Genomic DNA, 13,678 nt, shown 5'->3' with positions numbered 1-13,678 from the left:
GCCTGAGAAGTGGCTACAAATCAGGAAAAGGTTGATCTTATTTTGAGTGGAGTTTTTTTGTTTCCTGATTTTTAGCCACTTCACCCTCATCTTCATTTGGAGACACCAATTTGAAAAAAAAATCATGGTAGCCAAATGTTACGTACATAAGATTAGATATTTGGGTTATAGTTTTTAGATTTAGTAGGACTCTTTGGATAAGGGCTAGTGGTTATATTTTTAAGTATTTTATAGGATTAAGTCTCTTGTTTGTTAATGATATAAATAAATTGTAATCGGGTATTTTCAAATCAACGAAGAAACTTATTCCAAGACGTGTCTTTGTACACAGAGGAAGATTGATCCTTCCCTCGAAGTAGCTCAAGAGGCTGATCTTCCCTCTAAGAAGATCGAATGTTACATACATAGGATTAGATATTTGGGTTAGTTTTTAGATTTAGTAGGACTCTTTGGATAAGGGCTAGTGGTTATATTTTTAAGTGTTTTATAGGATTAGGTCTCTTATTTGTTAATGATATAAATAAATTGTAATCGGGTATTTTCAAATCAATGAAGAAACTTATTCCAAGACGTGTCTTTGTACACAGAGGATGATTGATCCTTCCCTCGAAGTGGATCAAGAGGCTGATCTTCCTTTTAAGAAGATCGAATCACGTTACGAACCGATCCGGGTTAGTAACAATTGGTATCAGAGTAACACGATCTGGGCTGTGGTGAAGAAAATTGAAGGAGCAATGGATCCATGGGATGAGATGATAAGAGAGATCAAAAGGCATCTAGCTCTCATGAATGCCAAGTTCAACAAGATGACACTCTCGCATGACGTGGAGATAGAAGAGCTCCCATGTTTGAAGAAGTTAAATGAATAGTTCAATGAGAGGATCGTTGAGAAGGCTTGTGTGATGAAAAAGAAAAGAAAAAACAGAAAATGGGACACAAGAAGAGAGAAAGAAAGCAAATAAAAGAAAAGGAGAAGAAGGCACAAAAGAAAGGTCACCGCCGAAGAGTCTACCATTCCTCTTCCTCTTAATCTGTACAATGCAATTGAAAAGATTCTCACCCATAACCATCCATCCATCAAAATATAAATTCCTTCAAAAGAGCACAACCAATGAGCTTCGATGAACGGCATGATGAGATCATGATGACTAATCGCAAGATGAAGAGAAGAAGAAAATGAGCACAAAGAAAAAAAGGAAAAGAAGAGAGAGAAGAATATTGGAATGGCCTACACAAGAAGATTTTATTTTTCACATATTGGCTTAATCTCCAACCTTGAGGACAAGATTGATTTTAAGGGGAGGTGAAATGTTGTAATCGGGTATTTTCAAATCAACGAAGAAACTTATTCCAAGACGTGTCTTTGTACAGAGGGGAGGATTGATCCTTCCCTCGAAGTGGATCAAGAGGCTGATCTTCCCTCTAAGAAGATCGAATCACGTTACGAACTGATCCGGGTTTGTAACACCAGACGTGCCTTAAATGATCTCTCAACTCAACTAAGCTTTTTGTCGAAAATTAGTTGGGGTCGGCTAATGAATCTTTAGAATTTTTTTTACATTAGATTAGATGATCTCTCTAACGAATAAATACTGTCAGAGTCACAGTATTAACTCATTACTTCTCTTTAAACAATAATATATGTGGAGACTCGAACTAGTCATTTTACGCATTCTTAAAGCGACTCAAAAGAACAACCGTCTCAAATTGATAGTGCATAATGGTGGTCCCCACCCAATGCATGGGTTTGAGTGGAGTTAGTGGGACTCACCTGTCAAAACACGGTGTAAAATTGGTAAGCTAACATTCCATTACCAAAAAAAAAATCATGGATGCCAAACATGGCTGAGCTGTGAAAAACTTACATGGAAAAATTTCCAAGGTCTGTTAGGCATACAATTTTCCTTGAAAACATGGGAAAAAAAATTATTTAAAAAAAAAATGTCTATTTAAAATGACTAAAAAATGCTAGAAATTTTATTTTCTACGGAAAGAATTTCCAATAAAAAAAATTCTATGAAAATTTTATGATAAAAAATGCTACGAAAAATGTTTTCCAGTACAAACATTCCATGCAAAGAAAATAAATGACAATGTAGGCCATGTTTGGCAACCATGAATTTTTTTTCTCATGATAAAATAGTTTCGCAGGCCGGGGGGGGGAGAGAGAGAGAGAGAGTTGAGATGGGACAATTGAATAGAAGGTGAGAGGTGGCTTAAAAAACAAGGAAATAATAAATGATATTTTGGGTTGAGTTTTCTGTTTCCTTGTGTTTCAGGTCTATCCCTCTCTTACCCTCCTTCACCATTGCGTAAGCTAATATGTTCCAGGAAAAAAATCAGGGTAGCAAAATAAGCCAAGCATGCCCGTAGAGTTTCAACGTTTAGAATGTATTATAGAAGAAATCTCTGCTGTCACGACAATGAGATGTGTGCTTGTTGGATGTTGGTGTTGCATCCGTCCCAGCTCTCGTGTGCTTCTCGTCGTGGGAGCCCCAATTAACGGGAAAGAAGCTACGTAGATGGCACTTACGAAATTTATATGCTACTCTAACCCTTTAATTTGGGGGAGGACAGAAATTTATATGCTACGTTAACCCTTTAATTTGGAGCCACTAAAATAATGGCGAGGAGAAACGAGAAAATCAAAGGCCAGAGTCTATGTTCATCAAGAAAACTCCATAAATTGGAGGCTAAGAAACTTCCTACTTTTACGAGCTCGAGGCTTATATTCATGCAAAGGGAGTTGATTTTAAAGCATGGCCTATCCATAGCAAGTTAAATAATATGGTGTGTGCTCCGTAGATGCAAGTACTGGGGCTCTACAAAGGTGCCACCGTTGATGTTTGATCCAGCAACAGCCTTTTATAAAGTTGGATGCCTTTTGATCAATTATAAAGGTGGCACCTTATTAGAAGGTACACATGACACCACATTAAAACTTCCATAGCAAGGCCTAAAAATAAATAGTTGGATCATTGAATAAGTGGCCTCCTCTGATCAGTTGGCCCTTCTGGCCCACCAATAAATCCCTCCTGAAGTACTCGAAATAAAGACAATTTGCACAACTGGTATTGGTTTCCAATAGGGGTGTCCATGGACCCAGATAGACTGGCGGGTTCAAAGTTCAAACTGTCTGAACGTTAAGGGTCCATTTGGTTGAACAAAATCTTGGGAAAATCATAAGTAAAATTCATATTTTCCTTTTCCTCGCATTGTTAGGTTGCCATTTACTATTCACATGTCATTCCTTGTTAGCTGCAAGCCCCCTTTTTTTTCCAAAGAGGAAAAAGGAGAGTAAAGAAATGGAAATCTACATTTCTTCTACTATGTATTACTTTACATCCGGACTGTCTTTTGTGTCCATATCTTAGGCCCATGTCTTGTAGCTAGGATTTTTTTTTTCATGATAAATTAGGGCATGTTCGGTAAGGCTTTTCATTCTCTCCAAAAACAATCGGGTAGAGACGGATTGATGAGAACCTGGGAGTGACTCCGAGTCACTCCACAAAAATCTCATCAACTAGTCGCAGCAAAAGGTGAAATAACTGAATCGGGCTTTATGAGTCATGGCAGCCAAACAAGATTCTCAGAGATATTCTTGCTTTTCTCTTTTCTGCGCTCACAAATATGGTGAAATTGCATTTTAAGATGGTTGCCGAATACACTCTTTAGCGTCTCAAACGGTGAGAGAAGAGTAGGTCGGATGGGAGAAGGAGAGAGATCTGAGATGCCATGACTGAGATGAGGGTGAGAATTGAGAAGTGGCTAAAAATCAGGCAAAAGTCAAACCTAGCCATTTTGAGTAGAGTTTTTTGTTTCCTGATTTTTAGCCACTTCTATCCCTCATCTTAGTCGTGTCATCTCATACATCTCCCCTTCTCCCACCCACTGTACCCTTGCTCGCCACTTGAAGACACTCACTTATAATGAAAATAATTCATGGTAGCCAAACGTGCCCCCGAGGTGCTATTTTTTCTAGTGATTGTGACGAAGCCACAAAATACGATAGGCGTCCTAGATCTAAATGGAGGCTGCTATTGTACGAAAATACCCCTAATAGTTCATACTCTCATTCATGTCTTTTCAGAAGGGGCAGTTTTGCACCTTTCAAAGAAACCAACACACTTCATTTTCTTGCTTTTCTCATCTCTTTCCTCTCCCCTTTCCAAACCTTAACTATGTGCCTTGTGGTTGTGAATGACCCACTTTGGATGTGATCCACCTATGTCTCGATTACAACCCGTTCTAATTCCTTATCAGTTGGATACTTTTTATAGTGCTTTTAGGATCCCACTTCCTTCACGATACATTTTAAAAATCGGAAGTCCATCAGAGTGCCCTAGCTCCTACTTAAGTTGTACCCAATTTACAGCTTAAGGTTAGGAAATGAAAGAGGAATGAAATTGGATAGGGAGAGAGGTGATTCACTGATTCCGAGTAGAGTGGTTTAATGTTAAGTAAATACCCTTTAGACGTAAATGAACAAAAATTAAAAGAGCATGTGTACCTTGGCACTCTCCATACGGATCTAAGACATTATATGGGATTTTGTGGGTACAACAGTAAGGTTGCTCGAGCTGTTGGTCACAAGTTCGAATTATGGAAACAGCCTCTCAAAAGGGGTGAGGCTGCATATATCTAGCCCTCCAAGACCACGTAATGGCGGGAGCCTCGTGGACTAGGCCGCCCAACTAAGTCAACAATCCAAAATAATTTTGGACCTAAGGATATGTATCCAACGGACACCGTCGGATCCAATGTCGGATGACTAACAGATCAAATTCTACTTATTAACATTCAGATCCTTTGGATCCATCCGAACGTCTGGATCCATTGACACCCATAAACGTAAGCGCAATGAACGGTCCGATCCAATAAAACGTAGTGGATCAATCCTAAGTGGATACTCTGAAACAGCTACTAGTTTCACTACTGAATGCAAAAAAAAAAATTTCATTCAAACTTGAAGACAACACAAATCGAAAAACCCTCACTAAATCTCAAGGAATTTCAAACCCTCGCATGGACCTCTGCAAATCGCTAAAACACACCCCTCCTCCACCTCAAGCCCCTTTAAATCTCTTCTTCCCTTCAACAGGCAACCCTAAATCTCAAACCAAATGTTAGGGTTTTCACAAAACAATGCTGATCACCAGGCCCACAGCAACAGCAGCTAGGGTTAGGCTTAGGGTTTTTCTTTCAAAAACAATCCTCATCACCTCTCCCTTCTCCACTCTCCCTCCTCCCTTCCTCCCTCCTCCTCCTCCTTCCTCACGCATTCTCGACCTAGACCCAAAACTCGTAGCGTCCTTCTTCAAAGAATGGTTCAAATCAAGCAAAACCCACACCATTTTTCACATAATCTCCAAAATTCTCTCCTCTCACCCTCAACCCGAATCCGCACTCTCCCAACTCGGCCTTCGCCTTTCCGAAGAATTCGTTCTCAAAGTCTTATCCCATCAGAATGATGTATTGCCCTCCCTCAAATTCTTCGATTGGGCCGGACGCCAACCCGGTTACCATCACACTAGAGCAACCTACCATTCAATTTTCAAAATCCTTTCCCGCGCGAAGCTCATGACTGTAATGGTTGATTGGCTAGAGGCGTTCTCAATCCAAAGAAACGCGTACCCAGTTCGATTCCATGATATTCTAGTGTTGGGTTATGCTGTCGCGGGGAAATCTGATGTTGCACTCCAACTGTTTGGTAAAATGCGCTTCCAAGGTTTGGACCTTGATAGCTTTACTTACCATGTACTTTTGAATTCGCTTGTGGAAGAGAGGTGTTTCGACATTGTTGATGTGATCTTGAAGCAAGTTGCGATGAGAGGTCTTAGCAATGCCATGACTCCTTGTATTAGGATGAAGAGTTTATGTAAGCAGAGTAGATTGGATGAGGCGGAGGCATTTATTCGCGAATTGGATTTGGGAGGGGAGGGGATTAGTGGGCACATGGTTTCGATGTTGGTTGACGCGCTTTGTAAGGATGAGAAGTTTGAAGAGGCGAAACGGTTTGTGGAGGAGTTTGGGAAGTTGGGGAAGGTACCGATGTCGCGGACTTATAGTATTTGGATTAGTGATCTTATTGAAGCGGGGAAGATTGATGGGGCGATGGATTTTTTGCAGATTAAGAAGGCGGAAGGTTATGTTCCCGCGATTTTTTGCTATAATAAGTTGATTTGTAGCCTTCTGAGGGGGAATAGGCTTGATGAGGTTTATGATTTGTTGATGGAGATGAGGGAGGAAAAGATTTTGCCTGATAGACTAACGATGAATGCGGTTTTGTGTTTCTTTTGTAAGGCTGGGATGGTTGAGGTTGCGCTTCAATTGTATAATTTGAGGTATGAGATTAAGCTCTCTCTGAATAGGTTAGCTTACAACCATCTTATTAATGCTCTTTGTGGCGATGGGAGCATTGATGAGGCGTGTCGTGTGTTGGATGATTCGTTGAAGCAAGGTTACTTCCCGGGTAAACGGGCGTTCTATATTCTCGCAGACGCTTTGTGTAGGGAGGGGAAATTGGATAAAATGAGCAAGCTGGTGGATGCAGCTCTGCAGAGGAGCATCACACCGAGCAGTGCCATATGTGCTAAATATATGTCTGCCCTTTGCAAGGCTGGGAGGGCGGACGAGGCTTACTCGATACCGGTGAAGCTTAACAAGACGAATCATGTTCTTCATAGGCCTGCTTATTTCCATTTGATACGTGGGTTTAGTGAGTTAAGGAGGGGAGATATGGCTTTGAGATTGCTGCTCGAAATGCAAGACAGTGGTCACTCTCCGACGCGAAATTTGTATAGAGCTGTTGTATGTTGCCTTTGCGAGACGGGTAATATGGAACAGGTTCTTAATTTGTTAGACTTGCAGCTTTTGCGTCAGGAACCTGATCGTCGCATTTGCAACTACTTAATTGACGGGGCTGGGCATGCAGGAAAACCCGATCTTGGAAAGGAAGTGCTTGAGAGGATGACCGCGAGAGGCATAAAACCCAATATTGATACCAAATATCTCATGTTGAAAAGTTACTTGAGAAGCAAACGGTTTGCCGATGCTTTGAATTTCTATAATGACATGTGCAAGGAAAATGAGCCCAGCACTAGACTGTACAATATTATGATTGTTGGTCTTTGTATCGCTAAAAAGACGGACCTGGCACTGGATTTCTGGAGGGAGGTGAGGGAAAAGGAATTGATTCCAAGTCTTCATTGCTATGAGGAGCTTATACATTCTTTATGTTTAGCTGGGGATTTTGATATGGTGGTTAAGATCCTCAATGATTTTGAGAAAAGTGGCCGTCGTATTTCTTCTTTCATCTGCAATGTACTATTGTTGTACACTTTAAAAAGTCGACAACTTAACCGGGCTTGGATTCAATCAGGAAACGGAGATGTAAAAGCACTAGATTCACTCAATTTGAAGCTTAGCCAGCTGATTAGTGCATTTTCTGGCGGCATCAGAGTGAAACAAAACCTCGACAACTTGGAAGAAGTGGTGGAACAGTGGTTTCCAGCTGACATTTACACATACAATATGTTGTTGAAAGGACTAACTATGGAAGGGAGAATGGACTGCGCCTGTGATTTATTTAATAGGATATGCAACCAAGGGCATAAGCCCAACCGGTTTACTTATGACATCATCATACATGGTTTCTGCAAATGGCGTAGGACAAAAGATGCTGAGAGGTGGATGGAAGAGATGTACCAAAAGGGATTTTACCCAACTTGGTGCACAATTAGTTTATTTAATAACATTGCAAGCAATGGGTAGTGATTCTGTTGATGATCTGGCTCATGCTTCCCACAAAACTTCCTTGTTTCAAAATCATGCTCGTAATGATCTGTGAACAAAGGTAATGCCATACTCTTATCATTATATGATTAAATTTTTCTCAATTTTCTTTGCTGCATTTGTCTTACGAGTTTTCACCCTGACTTTATTTCCATCAATCATCCTTTTCCTGATAATTTAAGTATAAAATATAACGCTGTGTTATGGGACTGTTTCATTGATTAGAAAGAAGGCTTTGGGGGATTGGTTGTCTGTTTGCTCATTGCGTGTCTATTTTGAGTCAAAAATTAGGATTCTTGAGGAGTGGGAGGAAATAAGATTTTGGCTAAAATCATTGGTTCGGTGAGTGTCTGCTATGCCTTGCCTCAAGCAAGAAGAAATGGATGTCTGGTGTATCTCCTCAGTATCCTTCATCCTATTTACATATCTCCTAATGCATGTGACAAGAGGATTTGGTACATGGATCCACGAGTATATTTTTTTTTTCGATTAAAACATTTTTAGTGTAATCGCACTAGACTAGGACTTGACATCTTCTTTAGCTAAAAGTTGGGGCTCACATGCCCCTGCTCAGCTGGAGGCATTTTTTTTGTTTTTTTGGACGATGACGACGGCCAAAATATTCGAATACTTGTGAAAAGCTCAAGAAGTAAAGGTTCTGGCTAGCGAGCATGCGCGCTATGTAAAAATAAAGAAACATTGACGTGCCACTTACTATATGTTGCTCCATTTCACACAATATTAGGGGAGCAATTTAGCTTATTTTGGAATATAATGCGTATCCCAATGTCGGTTGGTCTATAATGTTCGTTTATTGGATTACGGGCCATTTGACGAAAACGGAAGGAAGCTTTTAGAAATGAACACCATGTGCAGTCATTTGGCATTACAGGGTGATGTTCATATATTGGAGTACGAGCCCTTTGACGAAAATGGAAGGAAGCTTTGGAAATGTACACCATATGCAGTCATTTGGCATTACAGGGTGAAAGGAATAAAATATTTTTTGATGGAAAAAATGTCAATTGGAACGTTAATTACGGAGATCAAAGTAGACATCATTAGATGGACATGTGAGAAATGCAATTTGTGTGTTTTATCAAATTGGTGGAGGTTTGCTTCAAGAAGTTAAACTTCTTGGCACAATTATGATTATCTCTGACTAATTGGAATTTTTTTTTATTGGTTAGGTAAATATAAGTATAATTCCCTATAAACAAATGTAGGGGCACTTCATGCCACCTCCCAATTGAACCCACCTAGTTTTAGTATGTGTGTGTGTGGGTGTGGTGGTTGGGGGGTTAAAAACACATCTTTTGCTGTCCGAGAAGATTTTTTCATTCTCTAAAAGCTCAAACTTCGATTATGGTTTTCTGTGACTAATTGGAAAATATTTTATAGGTTAGGGATTTATAAGTAAAAATCCCTATAAAAATGTCCCTGGGGCCACTTCATGCCACCCCCAATTGTATCTACCTAGTGGGGGTTGCAGTGTGTTAAAAAGAACCACATCTTTTGCAGAACGAGAAATTTTTTCTCATTCTCTAAACCTTGTCCTGTACCTCATTTTTTGGATTTCCTTTTTCTCTTTTTGGTAGAGTGGGTCTTTGTTACTTCTTCTACACACTTTCATTTTTTTTTCCTCCCTATTTAATAGTATATGTTGTGTCTTTTGTGATGCAAGGCGTAGAAACTTATTGTTGGGGTGCCAATCATCTTGACATAATCATGATTTTCTACAACTATTTGGAAAATATTCCCAATAAAAAATGGCCCTTATGCATGCCACTTCCCAATTGAACCTGCCTATTGGTGGGTTGTGGTGCGTTAAAAACTCCTCATCTTTTGCAGAATGAGAAGGTTTCTTTATTCTCTAAAGCCATGAAGTTTAATTATGATTCTATGTGACTAATTGGAAGATATTTCGTCAATGATAGTTGTCTGTTCCTCACTTCTAATGTCACTGATCATCAAAGAGTGGTTTCTTTTGCATCTTATTCTAGCATTGGCGATGCCATGGAAATAACTCTTCTTGCAACATAACTTTGTTTAGAAGTGTTCTTATCTCCCTCTTCTATCCATTTAGATCTCGATCTCTGTTTCCAATATAACTCTTATTGCAACACCACTGTGTTATAATCCTCCTTAAAATTTGACCTCTTGACTAGCTCCTCATTCAACAATGGGCCTTCCTCTTTACCATCCAACTCACTGATAGAAAAATTAAGATTGGCACTTCTCTGGTTGGCCTGGCATTTCTACTCGCAGACCCAGCTTCTTGGCTTGTTTTGGATGAATCTAAAAACTTCTGTCCGATTATAATGTCAGTTGGGCCACTTGAGCGAGCTTCCCTCCACCAGGCGGATGATCTCTCCTTCGTCTTTAGCTCGTCCGTCCAAGCTAGTTCAAACCTGAATGGCATTGCACCCCCCCTCCCCCCCGGCACCCCAAAACTCCACGCACCCAAAACCATCCTCGAATCCTAAAGAATGGGACGATTCTTCCTTTTTATTTCATTCTCTTTGGGGTCGTCTCGTCCCCCTTTGTATGTCTTTGTCTATCTCAAAGTATCTATTTTATTTTTGAAAAAGAGAAATGTATTTCAGCTTGAGATAAAGATACCTTGGCAGATATGTTAAAAGGTAAAAATTTGCCAGGCACATGAAGACTTCAAGAATCAAGACATCTAAAGCTAGAACATGTAAAACCTCAATCTATATACTAGTAAGGACAATGTAACTCTCTAGAATTAATAGAATGGGATAGTATTCCTAAGGAGTTTGCCATCTCAGCTTCTCATTTCTAAATGTAGAAAACTCCAAGGTAAATGAATGACCTAGGAATCTTCAAGTTTTTCATTAGATTGCAAAAACCAGTAGTTGGTAGTTTACCTCTTTATTTATATAAAATATCGTTCCATTTAAAACGATTCTATAACATTTTCTTTCCAGCCCTAAGATTAGTGAGCTAGCTTGGTGAAATGCCAAATCTGACCGATGTATTTTGGTAAATATGTACACAAGTAATGGTAAAGAGAGCCTTTAAAAAAAGTAATGGCAAAGAGGAGACCCTTAAATAGGAAAATGGCATTCCCTAAAACATTTACTTCTTAGTCTTACCAAATTAGCCTGTACATCAACAACAATAGATGCTAGTAAAGGAGATTGTAGTGAAGATTCGGAGTATAGAATTTCATTGACTTTCAGTGAACCAAGCATATTTATCTGTGACCTTTTTTGTTTCCTTTGGCGGGGAAGTAACAAGTTTCAGAGATGAAACTCTGGTGCTGCCTTGTTGAGAATGACACAACCCATTTTTGGGCTATGTTGCCAACTTGCCATGAATCTTGCTACTATGCCGATATTGGTGGATTGACTATGCCTGATAGTTACCATTAAAAAAAGACTGATATTTATCTCTTGAGATTTGTGTTCTGTGTTATTGGTTGCTTCTGATTTTTGTCTTTTGCCATTGAATTGTGTTTCCCTTTCATCAAAAGATAATAATTAGAGTCGCCGGATCTGGTTGTCGGAGGCCTTGGGTTTCAGATTCAAGGTCGTGGGAGGTGGCTTGAGGCCGGATTCTGATTTTTGGGGTTAGTGGAAATAGTTAATGGCGAGGATGGCGGAAGATAGTCCAGATTTAATGGGGCTCACTGGACCTTGGCGGTAGTGTGAGGCGGAGGCCTTCGGAGATCGGGGTTTTCGAGCGGGACTTTTGAAATTCGAATTCGCCAGTTGGAATGACGTGGAGGAGTCTGTGTGGCATGGTGGACACATATCCTGACTTAGTGAGGCCCACAAATTTGGCACTTTTTGCTGGATTTGATTCAAGTTAGGCTTTTGGGTAATGTAATGGGGAATGGGGATGGGTAAAATATAACGGATATGTAAGCTACTCTACTATTTGTAGGGGTTACTGTTGTAGCCTGATAGGGGACAGTTTGTCCCTTATTTGGCCTTTTCTTGTAATAATAAATGTCAATTTAAAAAAAAAGAAAAGATGTTAATCTGCATTGCTCTTTGTGGCGGTGGTTATCTCTTGAGATTCTGCTACATACTATTTTTGTAACTTGTGAGTGTTTGGACCCTCTACCTATGACTTATAACTTACAGGACATTAAATTTAGAACATATCATGTATTGTAAGCCCTATCAACTTGACTTAACTAATAAACTTAAAATACAGTGGGTCCTATCTTTTAATTGAGCACAAAGATAAGGTGTGTGCTCCAATTTTGTGGGAAGAGATTTCTCTCTTTCATTGTTTCCACCCCTTAGATTCGCATGCCTTGGCACTTTCCTTGGATCTCACTTGTTCTTTTCCTCATCTCATATATGTTTCACCACCTTTGGATGTTGCATCCTCGGTTCATGTCATAGGTCCTCTTCAACCTCAATGTGAGTTTGCACTTCGTTACAGCTGGAATGGAAGTGTCCATCTGTTATCCTTGTTTTACAGGAGAAATTATACGATGAAAGGTCGTATAAACATGTAAAGGTGGTACGGCAGAAGTACCGCCCTTGATATTTGATCCAACAGCAGCTCCTCCTCAAAAAGTGAGCTGCTGTTGGATCAAATATCAAAGATGGGATGATGGGTACGTGTTTATACGGCCCTTCATCATATAATTTCTTGTTTTACAGTGCATTGCCTAAATTTAAGCTGACATATTTTGCATTAGCATCTGTTTTTCTAGTCTTTTACCTTCATCAAATTGCACGCTTGTCTGTAAAAATTGTCTCCAGCTTTTAGTCATAGTTTTTTCTTCACATGATTTTCTTCATGAGAACAATTGGAGAAGCCCTATGAAAGTGTTTATACCAGTTTTTATTGTAATGTACAGCATGTCACTTTCTGTGTGCTGCATTCCTAAAAACACTTCTTTCTTGGTGATAATATGTTTTTCATTTTACCGGGTCTAATGCACGTGATCTGAAATTATTCATGGTACTGATGGTTTTGCATTGTTGGATCCATATCAGCATTGGTTTTGGGGCAGCAGGTTTTGTTTCGAAGGCGACATATTGTTGGAGCAGATATTCTTTTCAGATCACAGACAATATGATTATTTCCTAAGGAGGTTGATAAGCTTTATCTGTACTTATAGCATTATTCAGCGGCAAAGATATGAAAATAGCTATCTACATGCTATTTTCATCCTTGTGAGTTATCCGGGACACAATTTTGTCCAAGGCTCGAGATCTATTTCAATACATGCCACAGATTTGACTGGCCCACATTCTTGAAGTCTAATAGATCATTATAAGTTTTTATTCCAAAATGAATGCTTGTTTCTTTATGTTGGAATTATGTATGATAGTTCTTTTCTTCAGGTAATAAATTACAAAGGTTAGGATATCCTGTCATATAACCTTAGTTCTTTCATCAATAAGAAAGAGCACGACCATTTCAGGAACATATCTTTCAGTAATGTGGAAACCATGAAGTAGAAGTATGTCTATTCAGGAGAGATTTGAACTCTTTTACTGGAGTTGTACGATAGTTCATATTGATTTGAATTTGTTTTTTCAGATTGTTTGGAGTTAATTGGAATTAATCTCTCAATGAACTGCATCACTGGATCTGGGTTTTGGCTTGACTGATCTTCCTAGCAGAGTAAAAAATTCGTGTGAGCGATAAAAAGAAAAAAGAAACCATCTCTATTCTTAGCAAGGTTTAGAGATGCTGATCTTACTGTAATTTGTTGGTGCAGTGTGTATACATTGTAGGGGTGCAACTTGGGTCGGGCTCAAACCGAACCCGACGGGTTCAACCCGATTTTGGCTCGGGTTGGGTTGGCATTTTCTCAGGTTGGGTTGGGAAAACCCAACCCGATTTAATTTCTGGTTGGGTTAGGGTTGAGGCCTTGGCAACCCGACCC

At 39.6% G+C, this 13,678-nt stretch overlaps 1 protein-coding gene across 3 annotated transcripts; it reads left to right on the top strand.

Moving 5' to 3' along the window:
- The first annotated feature begins 4,913 nt into the window (after positions 1-4,913).
- Positions 4,914-13,330, top strand: LOC143877205 (Pentatricopeptide repeat (PPR) superfamily protein). Of its 3 annotated transcripts, none has more exons than XM_077379109.1 (2): positions 4,914-7,855; positions 12,780-13,330. In XM_077379109.1, the coding sequence occupies exon 1, from the start codon at positions 5,146-5,148 to the stop codon at positions 7,771-7,773; it is 2,628 nt and encodes an 875-aa protein (XP_077235224.1). In that variant the 5' UTR covers positions 4,914-5,145; the 3' UTR covers positions 7,774-7,855; positions 12,780-13,330. The 3 variants fall into 3 exon arrangements, with proteins under 3 accessions (XP_077235224.1, XP_077235226.1, XP_077235225.1); XM_077379111.1 differs by lacking the exon at positions 12,780-13,330 and adding an exon at positions 11,329-11,772; XM_077379110.1 differs by lacking the exon at positions 12,780-13,330 and adding an exon at positions 11,294-11,772.
- The last annotated feature ends 348 nt before the right edge of the window (positions 13,331-13,678 follow it).

This window comes from Tasmannia lanceolata, unplaced genomic scaffold (assembly GCF_043159265.1).
Source record: "Tasmannia lanceolata isolate RefF3 unplaced genomic scaffold, GAP_Taslan_0.1 ptg000005l, whole genome shotgun sequence".
In the NCBI taxonomy this organism is placed as follows: Eukaryota; Viridiplantae; Streptophyta; class Magnoliopsida; order Canellales; family Winteraceae; genus Tasmannia; species Tasmannia lanceolata.
This window is presented reverse-complemented; position numbering and strand designations above follow the sequence as displayed.

Bases quoted from the DNA above. Each gene is read 5' to 3' on its own strand.
- LOC143877205 (XM_077379109.1), top strand. From the start codon at position 5,146: ATGCTGATCACCAGGCCCACAGCAACAGCAGCTAGGGTTAGGCTTAGG.